The sequence below is a fragment of the Apis mellifera genome, linkage group LG11 (genome assembly GCF_003254395.2).
Source record: "Apis mellifera strain DH4 linkage group LG11, Amel_HAv3.1, whole genome shotgun sequence".
Lineage (NCBI taxonomy): Eukaryota > Metazoa > Arthropoda > Insecta > Hymenoptera > Apidae > Apis > Apis mellifera.
This window is the reverse complement of record NC_037648.1, coordinates 13,000,725-13,017,775: the sequence shown is the minus strand read 5'-3', so window position 1 is coordinate 13,017,775 and position 17,051 is coordinate 13,000,725. Positions and strand designations below refer to the sequence as shown.

At 42.5% G+C, this 17,051-nt stretch overlaps 1 protein-coding gene and 2 non-coding genes across 4 annotated transcripts; 2 read left to right on the top strand and 1 right to left on the bottom strand.

The window, feature by feature from the left end:
- The first annotated feature begins 7,314 nt into the window (after positions 1-7,314).
- Positions 7,315-7,417, top strand: TRNAY-GUA. The gene is made up of 2 exons: positions 7,315-7,351; positions 7,382-7,417. It is a non-coding gene; the product is annotated as a tRNA-Tyr (tRNA).
- A 592-nt stretch (positions 7,418-8,009) lies between these two features.
- Positions 8,010-8,122, top strand: TRNAY-GUA. The gene is made up of 2 exons: positions 8,010-8,046; positions 8,087-8,122. It is a non-coding gene; the product is annotated as a tRNA-Tyr (tRNA).
- A 2,802-nt stretch (positions 8,123-10,924) lies between these two features.
- Positions 10,925-16,538, bottom strand: LOC408365. Of its 2 annotated transcripts, none has more exons than XM_006566394.2 (5): positions 16,135-16,538; positions 14,044-14,442; positions 13,552-13,873; positions 13,082-13,390; positions 10,925-12,098 (listed from the first exon to the last, which is right to left on the bottom strand). In XM_006566394.2, the coding sequence occupies exons 1-5, from the start codon at positions 16,181-16,183 to the stop codon at positions 11,570-11,572; spliced, it is 1,608 nt and encodes a 535-aa protein (XP_006566457.1). In that variant the 5' UTR covers positions 16,184-16,538; the 3' UTR covers positions 10,925-11,569. The 2 variants fall into 2 exon arrangements, with proteins under 2 accessions (XP_006566457.1, XP_391915.1); XM_391915.6 differs by having other exon boundaries at positions 11,570-12,098; positions 13,082-13,381.
- Positions 16,539-17,051: the final 513 nt, after the last annotated feature.

The window sequence follows — 17,051 nt, the reverse complement described above, 5'->3', positions numbered from 1 at the left end:
TCGTTGATGCACCGAGAATGGCGATGCTCCCATTTTCTCGATGTCAGGTTCAGGCGAAGGTTGAACCGAGCCTCGCCAACGATCGATCGATCGATCGATCGACACCGAGCTCTGTTACGAGGAATAACGGAAGGCTGCGTGTCCGCAAGGTAAACCACCTTCCTTCTCGTCCGCCAACAGGTCGACGCGCGTGCGCGCCCAGATCTGAAAATAAGAGAATAAATTTCTCTTTCGTTTCATGGAGATCGATTTCAAGATGAAAAATAATATGTAACAATCCTCACTTCGAAATGAATCGAAGAAAATGTTTTCAAATTATAAAAATTCTATCCACGCCGCGCGCAGAAGAAGAAGAAGTTGAGAAGAAAATTTTCGCGCCATGCATAGGCAACCAGCCTTGCGCTTATCCAAAAGATTGGCGCTGCGCGCAGGATTATTTACAAATCAACCACGAATATAAAATCAGAAAAGAGAAGATGATCCTCGAAACATTTCACTCAAAACTTCCTAATTGAATGAACCAAACATATGTCTCGATATATCTGTTGAAAATCCATGCATATCGTGCTTGGCTCCGTTTAGAATCGGGATATCTCGTGTTTCGCGCGACCGGTTTCAAACGGTCTCGATATACGGATACAGGTTCCATTTTGTTCTCGGAAGAAAAGAGGAAAGGAAAGACAAAGTGTCCGTTCGAATTTCTCGTCACGCGCGTCTGCTCGTTCGACGAGAGCGAGAGACAAAGGGACAAAGGAAAAGCGACTTTTGAAGCGGCGGTCGGTCACAAAATTCGAACGATTTCACCGATTCCTCGCACGACCCGTTCCTGTTTTGCCGTTCGTTATTCGACGCGACGCGACGGCCATCCCGATTAATTTGTCGCGGTTCCAACGGCCATAAATATCCTCAACAACTTGCCCCACCTCCCCCCCCCCGCGATTTCGTGGGATTAAAAACGTTTACGTCCAATGTAATCCGATTACAAAATTTCTGATTCTCATTTTCCACGTTTTTCACGAAATCGAGGTTAAACCGAGGCGTTTATTTATTTCGAGCAAGATTTGATTCGAAGAGAGAATCCTCGTTTGTTTTAATTTTATATTTATAAAAATCTTTAAAGTCATTAGATTCCTCGTATTTTCTTGCCAAGCGGATTTCAATACTTTGAAATAATTATAAGTATATAATGTTAAGTAATATTCTTTTTTGAGAGAGTTCCATGTATTCTATCACGAATATTGGATGGAAATTATATCGTGTGACGTCTTCGATTTTATTTCGTCTATTCGAAAATTCTTTCTCCGTTTTTCGACCGATTTACGATGAGAAAGTCTTTTTTCTTTCACTTTTTATATTCGGAAATGAGGTAATGTTTGATTTTGAAACATGCTGGAGAAAAATCTATCAAGAAAATAAATATACACAGATTGTGTCATCTAAAATATAATTCTTTCAAAAAAAAAAAAAGACGTGCAAATTAATCCTAATCTTACGATATTGATCGATCTTTCGCAATATATCTCATTCAGCTTCCTCAAAGTCAATCAAGATCAAGAAGACATCCCGGAAATCCTAGGTGCAGGTTTCACGTTGCTCTTCCTACCTTTCTCCGTCGGTAACTTTATTATTCTTTTACGGTTACGCGAAACGCGCACTATTTCACCGTTTGCCGCAATCTCACACGCCCCCTATCCCCCCTCTCCTGCTTTATCCACTGTGCACTCGAAGAACGCTTTAAAAACGTCTCGAAAACGCGTTTGGTCAGAATATTGGGAAAAAATCGCGAGACAAGTGTTTTAAATATTTTAAATATCATCGTCCTCGTCTTTCTTTTTTTTTCTCTTTTTTCTCTCACAAATATCATCACCACGATCGAGAGAACGATGGAAAATTTATACGATATTTATGAAATATTTCTCGATCGCGTTCAACCGTACGACCTTTCAAACGCGATACCTCAAACGCCGTGTAAATGTTTGTTTACGTTCGCGTATCGACTTTCCTTTACCTCAGTTCAATTCGACACTCTCGAGAGGATACACGTAAATCACCAACGTTCTCTCGCAAACATATTTTTATGATTTTCTCTATTAATTGATTTCTCGTTTAAACATTGATTTTTTTTTTTTTCGTACATTTTGTTCGACGAGCCGTACAATTGTGCAATGTGTGTTGAATCATGGTCAAGGCGATTAATGGGAGACCGGCGCGAGAGTAAACACCGTGTATTTTTATCGTTCCGTTTCCCGAAACACTTTCGCGAAAAAACGTGGAGAGGCCTCGTCGCGTGGAAATCCACTGGGTGAAACTTAATGGCACGCTCTAGAACGCAACTCGTTATTGTCTTGCAATTAGAAGCAATTTCCAAGTATTCGAAAGGAAAGAGGAAAAAAAACTGAGATGTTATATTTTATATCGTAAAAATTATATTATCGATTTTCAAATGGAATTAATTCGTTCAAAGGAAAAGCAAATCAAACGTGGAATAAATAAAATATTCGTTTATTTTCGAATCAAGATGTAAAATGTCAAGAACAAATTGTCTAGATAATTACTCCGCGTGATTAATCGAAGAACGGAACGGAAAAATGTTAAAAATTCCCGTCTTTGAGAATTGGAATTGAGATTGAATTACGAGACAACTCCGCGTCCGTCAAAGTTGGCTCGCTGCCAACTTTCGTCTCTAAACTTTATTCGCGTATTCTTGTACCACTGAGTAACGATCAATTTACCGTATTAGCGGTTTTTCATCCCGCGACGCTTGCGCAACGCTTGTTTTTCCCTCGGCCGGCGCCGAGCGCCGTTTTCGAGAAATTCCCGATTTTGTAACACGCACACGACCTTGTTCCTTGCCACTTTCACTCGAGCTCGTCGTCCACGATCGAGCAGGATCCGATCGGCCGCTTGCACAGCCCCATTTGTCTCGGAGGCGTGGATCGAACCCAACAGAATTCGGCCTTGCCCTTGAGAAATGTGTCGAAAAACGGCTTGCCCGAACTCGACTCGATTATTTTTTTTTTTTTTCTTACGAGGATGACGATTTCTTTGAGGGTCTAATAAAGAGCTCTCCCCTCCTCGAAATTTTAATCTCTAATTCGTTTATTGGAATTTTTCCTCGTCCAGATATCTCTTGAATTATTTTCGTTATCGATGGCAGTTTTCTTTTTTTTTTTTTCTCGTATTTGTCCTTTCTTCGAAAGCCTCGAATATCGATCGAAATTCGAAAAATCGAAGAGGCTCGCTTCGAACGAAAGAGAGGGAAACTCGATGCAAATTTTTACCTTTGTACACACACTCGCGATTTATCGATTGGAAGAAGATTTCTCTCTCTCTCTCTCTTCCTCCTCTGAAAAGAAACCAAGAATAATTTGCGTTTCAAACGGTAATATCGAGACTCATTTCCCCGATATTACATTTTATCCGAGTTCCAATTATACATATACTTCTCTCCTCTTCCATCCCATTCTCAGACGAAGATAGAAACGATAGCCTGCAATGTTATTCCAAGTATGCTTATTACAATAATCGGCCGTTTTATTCAGGCCTGTTTATATCCAAGAAGGAATCGTTAAAAAGCGGAGGGAGTTTTTAATCAGAGTGCAGAAAGGGAACTGGTTCATTAAGTCGATAATAATCGGTTTTCTTTTTTTTTCTTCTTCTTTTTATTAAACATAATCTTTCGAAATTACCATAAATACGTTAGCGTCATCGGTGTGATGCAACGTATGTGCGCGTACAGGGTGGGGCACGCTCGATTCGAATGGGAACATTCGATTACGGTCTTCATCTTGTTCAAGGCGAACAGAAATATCGAAAAGAAATTTTTTTTTCGAAAAGTTCCAATCTCAAACGAATCCCTCGATTCTTATCGATCCGTTTAAAGGAATATTACAATTTAACTTTTCGATTCTCGTCCATCGCTTCAGATGTAGAACAATATTATCAAGATTTGAATTTGCCGCCATTTTTGCATTGTTGGTAAAAAAGAACAGTTTGAGAGTTTAACGTGTCTTCATTATCCAACGATATTTTAAAAACTCTCTTTTATATTTAATTCAAATCTTGCGTTAATTTTGGGACACTTTATTAACTCTTTTTATAATTCTTCTAACTTTCAATATTTCAATATTTGCGATATTCACAATTTTTTCCAATTTTTTCTCGTTTCAACGTATCAAGGGTTCGCTTGATCTTCCTCTCTCCTCTCTTTCACTCCCTCGATTCGATTTAACATTGGTCGCCGCGGTTCATCCCGACGCGGTGAGGTCGTCGAGAGACGTTGCACGGCTGGCTGGGGACCGGCCAGTCACGGTTAACTTTCGCTGTCAAACGTCACGTAATCCAGGGTCGAGGCGGCTGGAGAAGATTATCCACGGATCCTCTCGCGCGCGTAAAACATGGGGAATGACCCCGCCTTACGATTTTGCAACGATTGTGCGATGCATTCGTGGTATTTTTCAAAACGGCGTCTCAAAAAATTGCTTTTTCATTCACAGAGCATCTTCGATCTCCTCCTCCTTTTGAAATTCTTTCCAGAGGAGGAAATTAAAAAGTATTTCTTTTTTTTTTTCACTCGTTATCTTGTCCATCTTTCGTGCATTATAAGCAATTAACGGAATTACATTGCGTAATTTTCTGAATTTCGAATTCAACGATTCGAACACCACGGTTGATTCTATCGATCGAAAAAAGAAAAAACTTTTTTTTCTTTTTTTTTTTTAGAAAGTTTCATCTATCCATTCGATCGTAAATCTTGCTCCATCCACGAGGCTGTACCGTTTAATAGATGATTCGTTTCCAGAGATTTAGATTCTGGCAAACCAATCCTGTCCACGAAATAAATTGCGATGCATCTCGCGTAGCGAAACCGGTGAAATTTTTTTTTTTCAAAATGAAAGAAATCGCCATTATTTCGCATTATTAATCCGCGGATTACGATAACTTTTTTTCTTCGACTTGTTCTCCTCCGCTTGTTATCCTAATCGCAAAAGTCTCTCGATAACGAGGTTATCATCTCGTGAAAAAAAGTCCCTTATCAACATTTTTCTCCTTCTTCCTCTCCACTCAGATATCAATCGTATCTCCAACACTTGATATCTCTCGATTATTATTTTTCAATTACTTTTCGAAAAGAAGCATATCATCAAGATGATGAAAATGAATTAATATTTGATTAATCTTGTAAAGAAAATTCGTTAGAGTTTCGTGAAAGTTGAGAAAGGTGTAGACGGGAATATATGATTATCCGTCCTTCCGTTTTCTTCGAAAACTTTCACGCGGAGAAAAAGATCCTCGAAATTACGCAACACCTTACATCCTCCGATTGATTATCCAATTTGTAGGAATTAGAAAATTGCGGGGAGATTCTTCCTCCTCCTCCTCCTCCTCTTCCTCCTCTCTTCTCGTGAATGTCGTAACGCGAAGAGCGTTGGACGAGGAGAGGAAGGAAGAAGGAGAGAGAGAGAGGAGGAAGAAGCGCAACGGCGAGAAGAGTTGAAAGTTGAAAGTTACGACTGCCGTGTGTTGGAAATCATTTCCCCTTTCTTTTATTTTATCTTTCGAACTGGTATTAATTACGCATTCAAACGTCCAACGAATCTACGTATTTTCTGAACAACACGAATTCCTATTTCCATTTCTAAACGTAGAATTCTCCCTTCCCTTTTTCGCGATGAATAATTAATGAACGGATAACTCTATCTTCGATAATTTTCATTCACTTTTTTTATGGATATCTGTATTAGGAAGAGAGAGAGAGAGAGACTTGGAAAGATTCTAAATATCGTAACGCGTTTCTACTTTGATAAATATTGGGAGAGGAAAAATATGCAGAGACTTTCACCCTCTAAATATTAACAATATTTCTATCCATTCAAAATATTCAAAATTTTTCTTTCCTTTCCATTTGCTCAACATTTCCACCCGCGTCGAGACGAGCGATGAAAAATTACACCACTTCCTGCCACAGCTTCCACTCCTTTCACCTTAACACCGGTGATGCGACGGACGAAAAAGAGGCTCGCCTCCTTTTCCCATGATCCTGGCAGTGAAGGTGTCTCGAGGACGAGAGCTGGTAGCTCCATCGATCACGTGAATCACTCGTCCATCTCGACCTAAGGACGACCTCGTGCAAGGGGAGACGCAAAGGCGATCGAGGCAAGGAATGCGAGATAGGCGTGGTCGAGGACAATGCAGAACTGGTTACTGGAGAGATTTCGGATTATTATTATTTCCTTTTGAAGAGAAGAATCGACGAAGGACGATCCTCTCCCTTTTCCTTCTTCGCCGTGAACGTGAAACTCGCTCACCTCACCTCGCCGCCAGGAAAACCTTGGCACACGCCGATTTCACGAGCAGGAAAAACAAAGATTCGTCGCTCGCCGCTTTCTATCGAGCGAGGAAATATGTACTCTTTATTGAAATATATTCAATAATTTATATATAAAGACACTCTCACGAATAATATATTTTTCTAGCGAGGAGGAAAAATAATCCTTCGCAACATGTTTCAAAATTCGCGTTTACGAAACGAAATTTAACCTAACTTCTCACGGAAACACGAGTTCCCTTATCCCGCGAGGCATCGGCTGTCGATAAATCAGTCGTGACGGGACAATTGAGCAAACGATCGGTACACGGAGTGGAAACGCCCTCCCACTGTCAACCAAACGGAGACGCGCGAAACTGTTTCTCGAGAACGATCCGCGTTTTTCCCTGCCGTCGCTCACCTGTATCGATCGCCACAGTTTCCATCGATTTGTATTCCTCGGTTAAAACCGCGGAACCGTGCAAGGGAATCCATGCAACAGAGAGAATTTTTGCTCGGTTAGATCGTAACGATCCCGTAACACGGGCAGCGAGGTTTATTATTATGCGTTGCGTCGCCACAGTTCCATTAAACGCTGCCTGCACCGGAACGCGACGAAGAAACGCGGCGTTAGCCTCCTTCCCCCTCCACTTCCGCCCGCCGTACCGTTTTCGATCAGCGCACGGGTGAGCAACACGAACAAGTCGAATCAACCGATCGATATCTTTCTCAGTCGATATGTTTCGCGCGAACGTAACGTTGGTCATGATGTTTGCGGTTATTATTGTATAACGACGTCGATTTCGCGGATAGTAGGAATTTTGCGGGGGAAAAATAACGGGTGTGAGAAAAATAAATCTAAGAAAATATTCATCCATAGGTCAGATCCGGCTCGAAGGGGGGTTTTTACCTTGTCGTAAGAGAGTCGTTCCTTTCTCTTTGACGCTTCGGTAGCAAACCGTTTGAATTATATAGATATACGTGGCGGAGGAGAGGACGATTACGCGCCTTCGATAGCTCAGTTGGTAGAGCGGTGGACTGTAGTTGGTCCCGAGTAATCTTTAAAAGAGAGACATCCATAGGTCGCTGGTTCGAATCCGGCTCGAAGGAATATTTTTACACGCGTATGGAATCAAATTTCTTTAATCGGACAGTTTTATGTAAATAAATAATTTAATTGAGATTCGACGAGTTAAATTGCACGCCACTTTCGACTAGATTTTTTTTTTTTTTTTGCTTGTATAGAGGAATATCTTTATGTTTTTTTGAAAACTTCTTTCAAACGAGCATGATATCGAGGGATTGAAAAAATGATATATAGATTGCATATTTTCGTGAAAATATCTCCTTTAAAATACCAGCAGCTAACGTGTCATTAAATTAATCGCTACAAAAAGTTGGAGGAATTGAAAAAGCGGTAGAATGTAGTTAGCTCGAGCAAACACGATAAAAACAGGTGATTCGTCGATCTTTGATTCAAATCTGGCGCGCAAAAATTTGCCACGTTTGTCAATAACGATCGATATCGTTCCATTTTCGCCTCTACTTCCACGTTCTCTTAAATACGTATTGCTATTAAACCATAATTTGTACACCGTTTATCCGTTAATGACATAACATTTTAATGATAAAATTGATTGAAACGATCAATAACCGATATGCGTGGCTTATTACCTCTATTAAAAACACCATCTACCAACATCCTTCGATAGCTCAGTTGGTAGAGCGGTGGACTGTAGAGGTTATGTATATACGGTGTATTAGAGAAACGCCACGGATATCCATAGGTCGCTGGTTCGAATCCGGCTCGAAGGAAATTTTTTTTTCAACATCTCGAAAACGTACGATTGCTCGTAAACTGGTCATCGCGAGGATAGTTTAATTCCTATCGTCAAATTAATCTCGATAATTTATTTAACAAACGCGTATAACAAATTTATCCCCCAAACATCGATCGATACTTTAATAAACGAATAATAAATCGTAACGAATCGAAAGATAGAGATTAAAAAAAAATTCCAAAAACTGCAAGTTTCAACAATAACTCCTTTTCTCACTCGCGTGCGCCAATTAAACAACGAGTGAAACGTGGCGGAGAAAATTCAATCGCCTTCGATCGACATCGATACACTTCCTCTCTCCTTCTCTCTTCTTGGAACGAGAATTTCAATTAACGGATCCCTCGATGCGGAGAGAGAAAGAGAGAGACGAGTAATAGTCGAGACAAATAATTCGAGCCACATACGTTTCGATCACCCACTGACCCAATATCGGTCAATTTCACCATTTCTTTCGAAGGCGAACGAGTCAAAAGTTTCTGGATCTGGAATTCAATCACGATCAAATACACAAACCTCCCACCAGATATTATATATTCGTTCAATGTTATCGCGTTGCAAGGAAATTAATCGATTAAATTGCGAAGCGACAATGGGTGATTATCGATAGGAATTGTGTTTCAGGGTCAAACGCGATACCATTGTGAATCGGATGAGATATCGGCGCTAATCCACGGAGAAATCGAAATGTCAACTATAGACTATAGTTATCCTTTGAATTAAATTCCTTCCTATATCTATAATCTACACAAACACCAAGACGTTTTCAAACTTTTCGCGCGCACGAGAAGAGGAGATGTTTGCGCGGCGTTGCACAATTTCGTGCGCCAGCTCTATTTACACGTTTCTATTTATGTTTCGAATGTGGCGAGAAACAGCGCGGAAGAATGTTAACGAGATTCCTGCATGATCGGGCCGGTATCCCGTGGAAGGAGCCGGGGACGGCCTTGCCACGGCATCGAGACACGCAGCTTTCTCTACTTTCGCTTATGCGAGATTTTCTGAGACCGAGCTACCGGCAAACTCGTCCCGATTCCTGTCTCCGCTGTTCACGCATTTCTTTTCTTCGAGGAAGGAAATTTACACGGATGAAAGAAAAATGAAATTATCGATCGATTTTTTCGAGAACGTTCGAAGAGGAGGTTAACGGGACACGTGAGAGATTCCAGAACGCTCAATTGCGACATTTCGTTTGCCCCCGCAAGACGCGTGGGTGCACACGCGATTCCCTCGAACCTATTATAGCTAATTCCACGCTTCGACTATCTTTATTATTATTTTGTTTAATTTTATTTTCTTATTAAATTATCGTTAGCATCAGAAAATAAATAAATATTCATTTTAATAATTGCCTTCGTTGATAATCGCAAAATGTCCGATTCGACGCACAAATGGCTGGATCGGAATGCACGCGTCGCCTCGAGCGTGCTCGATCGTTGGTATTTCACGAGGTTACCGTGCATTTTCCCTTCCCCTCGCGCGCCCTTTCCTTCTCGTTGCCGCGGAAAATAACGGAACTCCTTTCCAGAAGGATCGAGCATTTCAATAATCCCGATTTGAATCGATCTCGAGGATCGAAATCGTTGTAATTTCATTGCCCAACCGACTTTTCTTGCTACCGGCTTTGATCAATCGTTGCGCTCGCGGAGGATAAACTGGGTTAGACACTTTGCTCTTTCACTTTTTTCTTTCACACAGGGTTGAGCAAGTCTGCTTTGATATTTTTTCCATTCGCGTTTCCATCCCGCGAAATTTTGAACGGACGTACGTCTCCGATATTTCACCATGCCAATACCATGCACACGTCGAGACTCCCACGCGCGATAAAATGTAAATTAAAAATAAAATGACGCGTGTGGGAAAACCTGCTACTGTTCCTTTTTAAAAAAAGAAATCAACTCACTCGATCTCCTGTTCGCATCCTTCGAAGAATCGACTTTGGAAAAAAGTGTCTCTATTTTTCTGTCTCTCGATTGTTGAAAAAGAGAAATAGAAGAAGAAATTCGAATAATAAGAGGGACCTTGAGCCGGCGTGGAAGAATTTCGCGGTGGAAAGGTCCTTTCTCGCGTTCGACCTACGAGCCAGAAGAATGCCGTTTGACGCGACGCGATTCCACGTTCCAATTTCGAACGCGACGAAAAGGCAGGCTCCGATTTCGTAATCGATCTTAAACCAATTTCGACGAATTTTCATTCACCTTTAAAACTGAACTACTTTTTCCAGAGATGATCCAGAGATCAATCAAGGAAGAAGAAGAACGTTTGGAATGAAAAATAAATTTTTGGAATAAAATATATATATTTTTCGATAATCTTCTCGAATAAGGAATTCCGTGCTGGAAGATGTTTTTCAGGGGCGTTGAAGCGACAGATCGAAAGGAATTAGAAGAAGAAGGGGGGGAAAGAGTCGAGACGAGGGATTCCAAGGATCTTCGAACCTTGGCAGCGACTCGATCGTTTCGAACCTGTTCCACTTTCCTCCACTTGGAGCAATGGATTGGGGGAAGAAGAAGAGAATATAGAGAGGCAGTGGTGGTTTCCGCTGGTTTCTCTTTTATTAAATGTTCTCCCATCCAGGATGATGGTGAAAATGATAATATTAGCTTAGCTTTAGAAATATACATATACACGATATTATTTATATTTATATATATATATTTATATTTATTTATTTATTTATATATATATAAAAGATTTGACTCGATACCCTTGGAAAAATAAGGGTATGCCCGCCGTATCGTCGCTCGTTGTTTCCTTCAGATTCGTGTTCTGGCGGTCGTCGATGTGTATATACTTTTTTTTTTTTGTTTTTTTTTTCCTCTCTCTTCGTCATGGAGTCACGCAGAAAGACCTTCCAAAATCCTTCCATTATCCATCCGTTATCCGACAAGGTTTTCAGGATTCCGTTTTTTTTCTTCCTTTCAGGGACACGTTGTTTATATTACACACCTTTCATCCTCCTCCTTTTTCCTTTCGCCCTTGTTTCTTTCTTTTTTATATCTCTCTCTCTCTCCCTCTCCCTCTCTCTCTCTTTCTCTCTCTCCCCAAAATAGATTTCAAAGATGACAGATATAAATCGTATGGAAGAAGAGGAGAGAGAAAGAGAGAGAGAGAATAATAAAAAGATCTGGTCGTCCAGGAATCTCGAAACCGTTCGAAACTTATCACAGATCGTTGATTCCCTTCCCTTCCTCCCTCGCATCCCCCCGATTAATACAATTTATCCTTATCGATCATTACCCTGTGTATTCGACGAGAAAAAGAAAAAGAGAAGAGGATGGTCCGTCCAAAAACTCTGATGCTAAATCGGGAGGATCGATGTGCTATTCTTTCTCTTCTTTCGACTTGGACTTGGACGAGAGAGAGAGAGAGAGAGAGAGGGAGAGGGAGGGAGAGAGAGAGAGGGAAATGGAAAGGAAAATCTCTAGAAGAACCCGTCACCGGTCGGATCGTTCACCCACGGATAATTGTTTGGGCAACGGACGCACGTCTGAAGATTGATGGTCTCCCCGGGCACCTCTTTCGAGGTTAATTTGCAAGTGTGGGGGACCCAGCAGGCGGGCGGCCCGTCAACCACGCACTTCTCCTTCCACGGCTCGAAACTCTTCGACTCGGTTATCGTGCGCGGATTCTGGATCCACTGGATCACCTGGGTCATGGTCACGAAGTACACGTCGTTGTGGTTCGACAACACCTCGTCTATCCAGTAGAGGAACGCGTCCAGGAACTCGGGATTGTTCTTGAGCCAGGCGGCGTGGAAGTAGAGGCCGAGGGGGGCCCTGTTCTGCTCGTAGTGGCGGTCGAAGTTGTGGTTGAGGAAGTTGTAGAATTGGTCACCGGTCAGGATGTTGCTGCACGAGTCGACCATCGCGCAGCCGGGCAGGTACTCGTCGTTTTGGGGATCCTCGCGGCGGTCCAGCTCGTTCATCACCATCTCCCAAACGGCGTGCGACCTGCGCCACGAGGACAAATGCCACGATTCGCTTCACGATCCATATATCTTTTATTTTTCTATTTCTTTTATTTTTCTCCATCTTTTATTTTTCTCTATTCGAATCGATTTTCTTGCACGAGGAATTGAGATTTGTTTTGGAAACAAAATTTTGAGAGAAATTTTGGAGAGTTTTCTTTTTTTCTTCTCTCTTACGAGGAATTGAGATTGGTTTTGAAAGCAAAATTTTGAGAGATGGAGAGCTTTTTTTTTCTTTCACGAGTAATTGAGATTCGTTTTGGAAGCAAAATTTTGAGAGTTTTTTTTTTCTCTCACGAGGAATTGAGATTCGTTTTGAAAGCAAAATTTTGAGAGATGGAGAGCTTTTTTTTTCTTTCACGAGTAATTGAGATTCGTTTTGGAAGCAAAATTTTGAGAGTTTTTTTTTTCTCTCACGAGGAATTGAGATTCGTTTTGGAAGGAAAATTTTGAGAGATGGAGAGTTTTCTTTTTTTCTCTCTTTCACGAGGAATTGAGATTCGTTTTGGAAGCAAAATTTTGAGAGATGGAGAGTTTTCTTTTTTTTTTTTTTCTTGTACGAGAAATTGAGATTCGTTTTGGAAACAAAATTTTGAGAGAAATTTTGGAGAGTTTTCTTTTTCTCTCTCACGAGGAATTGAGATTCGTTTTGGAAATTTTGAGAGATGGAGAGCTTTCTTTTTTTCTTCTCTCTCACGAGGAATTGAGATTCGTTTTGGAAGCAAAATTTTGAGAGATGGAGAATTTTTTTTTTCTTTCACGAGGAATTGAGATTCGTTTTGGAAGCAAAATTTTGAGAGAAATTTTGGAGAGTTTTCTTTTTTTCTTCTCTCTCACGAGGAATTGAGATTCGTTTTGGAAGCAAAATTTTGAGAGATGGAGAGTTTTCTTTTTTTCTTCTCTCTCATGAGGAATTGAAATTGGTTTTGGAAGAAAAATTTTGAGAGTTTTCTTTTAAAGAGTTACCTGGTGGGGCAGTGTTGGAGGTTGCCGTGGCAGCGGTGCGGCATCCTGAAGTACATGGTGTAGGGCCATAGGGGGGGGTTGTTGAGGGCCGCCGTGATGGTGGAGTCGTAGAGGAACGCTTGCTCCTCCATCATGGTGAACTGGTTGTTGCCACCCACTCTGAGGTAAGGGGCCCTCACTCCTACCACGCTGTTGTCCGTCAAATTGGCGAATTTCTCGGCGATGATCCTCATCCCCGCCATTTCCTTGGCCCAGTCGTCCACGGTGGCGTCCGACCAGAAACGCTCGTCGTCGTTGTGACTTGAAACACCATTATTTTATTACACAATTAACACGTTTTTTTAGACACGTTTCTCAATCTCCAGCAACCTAAATCCATCGTTTCGAACAGAAGAATCTTATTTCAAAATTGTCTTTTATGAAACGAACGATCGAAGAAAGAGATTTTTTTTCAAAGATCATTTCCTTACGAGATGGAGTGAACGGCGATCTCGTGCCCTTTCCTGTGCATCTCCTGCACGGCCGAGTAGTTGGTGTACTTGTGCGAGACGAAGAAGGTCGCCTTGATGTCGCAACCGTTCGGATTCTTTCGCTTCCCGTTGAAGATCTCTTTGTAGAGGCCGATGTTGTTGTTGTTGATGGCGTCATCGAACGTGATGGTGATCATCTGCGGCACGTCCTTGGGGGGCAGGTCGCCGGGGATCGTGGTGCCGTCCTCGGAGCAGAAGCAGTCGGGGAGCACGCACACGGACGGGTCGCAGGGCGGCGCCCTGTTCGGGTCGTTGTCCATGTCTGCAATTATCCCTCCCTCCCTCAATCTTTATCTCTCTCTCCTTGGAATATATTTCGAATGTATAAAAATATAGAATACATTTAGAATAATAACAAGAATCTTGGAATTTCGACAAATATCAAACTTTCCATTATTATTCTTCTTCTTCTTCTTCTTCTTCTTCACTCACCGCATATATTTTCGTCGGATCCGTCGGTGCAATCCTTCTCCCCGTTGCAGAACAATCCCCTCTCGATGCAGGAACCGTCGCCGCACGCCAGGAATCCGTCCTGGCACAAGGGTTCCTCGGTGTAGAGGAGGGGTTTCGCCTTCCTCTCCTTGTTCTTCAGCTTGCAATTATTCACCGAGTCCTTCCAATCGCACGTCTGCTTGTCGATGTCGAAGTACAACCCTGCCGGGCACCTGATCGCCTGCAACCCCGAACTCGTGCACTGGATCACGTCCCTGCAATTGTCCCCCTCCCCTGCGACCAGTCTGAACCACTCGCCCGCATCCTTGTCCTTGCAGATCTCGCTCTCGAAGCTCTCCTCCTTCTTATCCTCCTGCCGCTTCACGCGACTCGTGCCCTCTGCAACCGGGTTAGAATGAAAAATCTTTCCAAGATGATCTTTCCACGATTGCGTGTATAAAAAGAAATATATATAGAAATTTCTCCTCGATTATTAATGAAAATTCGTTATTTCGAAAGAGGAGGATCGTTATCTTCTCTCGGGATAATAATTTATCATCGTGACGATCGCTCGTTGAATAATCGCGATACGTTTGTATGGTAATAAAAAATTACGTTTTGACAATCTCTATTGATGTAATATTCTCTTCTTTTTTTTTTCAGTTTCGCAGATGTCACGGATAAAACTGTTTACATAAAACACGTTAACGACGCGAGGATTTCTTCTCGAGTGAAATTTTCGAGGCGTAATTGCGTAATCCTTGCGAACACATCTCGCCGCCGATGATTATGGAAAGTGTGAAATTAACGCCAATATAATATACCCGTTTGCTCATTCTTCGATTTATTTATTCTTCGAGATTGTTCTTCCTGGAAGAACATTTTCTCTCCCTCCCCTCTCTCACGAGACGTATAAAATTCGAACGAAGAAGGAACAAAAATCGAACGACAATTATCATCTCGTTACTTTACGTAATTCTCTTTCTCTCTCTCGTATTATTCTCTTTCTCTCCCCGAACGTTTCCTGGAGTCGTTGGAGAGAGACACGTGGCGTTGTTTTCGTTCCGCTCGATGGACGGCGAATATTTTTAAACACGTGTTCAACTTCAAATATCGAAGCTGGAGAAAGCTGTCGCCTTTCGAATACCTTACCCGCTTTATTGGCGCCGATTTTACGAAGGTGAAGAAAAAAAAATCGCGGAGAACGTTCCCAGCGAGCCAAGGTTGCATCTTTCCGAGAGAAAGTGTGTATAAATCGGAGGAGAGGAGAGGAAAGTAAAAATTAACGGTACACGATCTCTTTACACGCTCGATGCATTTACAGATTCGAAACTGTAGCTACGTGTAAGAAAGAACACTGACCTTTCCGAAAACAAAGTCTACAAAGTATAAGAATTGAGAATTACATAAATTCGAAATAAATTATTTTTTGAAAATTCGAAGAAGAAATTTTCGGAGGGGATAAAAATTGAGAAGAGCGGGGAAAGTTGAACGCCCCCCACCCTGGGTGTATTTTTCAGGGCACGGCAGTGACGTCACCCATCCGGGACCCGAGCGCAGAACCCACGGCGGAGGCTTTCACGCTCTAATCTCTTATGCAACCTGTCGTCTCCGTCTTCCACCGATCCTCTCTCTCTCTCTCTTTGTCTCTCGATCGATCAATTTCCAACACTGTTCCCATTTCACGTGGCTCACGTGTCTCGAATCTCTCTCTCTCTCTGTCTGTCGAGGAGAAAATCGATCCATTCGATTTATCGGTTGGTCTCCTCTTCCGATCTTTCTCCTCGAAGGGGAGAAGAGGCGACGCGTGATAATCGCGCGCGGGGAATCCCGAATCGATCCGACATCCGGTCGAAACTCGATCCCATATTGAGATATCCTCGCACGGAGTCACGGAATCACGGGTGCCACCATGTTTCTCTCTCCCCACTCGCTGCCATGTTCTCTAGAACCCTAGGAAACCTCTCTCTCTCTCTATTTCATCTCTCAACGTTTATCATCACGATTCCGCGGCTCAAAGGGTAAATAATGGAAGAAAACGCACAATGGAGGTTGGTTCACAAGCACAAGTACTTTCCTTTGCTTACTCACCGGCGAGAACAATGGCCGCCAGGAACAGCAGCACCAGCGAGGACCTCATCCTCGTCGAAAACGGTTCCCGGATCCCGATCTTATTTTCCGAGGGGATCTCTTTCCAGTGCCTTTTTCTTTCTCTCACTCACTCACTCTCTCTCTTTCTCTCACTCTCTCTCTCTCTCTCGATCGATCGATGATTCGATTCCCGAAGAACTGTCGGAAGGGCGACACACCGATCTATCACGCGAGTGTATAGTTTCCAGCCACCACTTGTTCCCTCGAATCCGGAAGGGGGAGGGGCTCTCTCTCTTTCTTTCTTTCCGTGCCTCTGAGGCGGAGGATCGAGGACGAGTTTCGTTCCTCAAGGACGCGGAGTTGGAAGGCGTGGGTTACCCGTTCACGGACTGACCGAGGCCCGCCACTCGCCGCGCCTTATATTTCCACCACCACGTACCCCACGTTCGGCGTACCCCTCTTTCCTCGATCGTCCAACGATCGTGTGCCGATCGTCGCCTCCCGGCATGCAATGGCGTAGCACCATCGCTTCTTTGGAATACACCTCTGCTCTCCGTTTCTCTTAACCATTCCACGAGATTAATATTAAAATAAAACGAATAATTGTGGCAGTCGAGGAAGAAGGGTGTTAAAAGGGTTAAGTAGTTTCTTTCTTTCTTTCTTTGTGAAGGAGGGAGTGTTGAGAATTTCCTTTTTAATTGGAATTAACGGGGGAGGTTGATATTTGCTCTTGCAATTACAATCGAAGATTCGAAACAGAGAGGTAAAAACAAGTGGTTCAATTTTCGAGCGACAATGGAGGAAGAAAGAAATTTTTTTTACGTAACGGAGAAAATGTTTTCCCGGTGCACGAAAAAAACAGGGGGCCGGGCGAGAAAACGCCACGAAAGTGAAACGTGCTCGGATGCAACTGCACT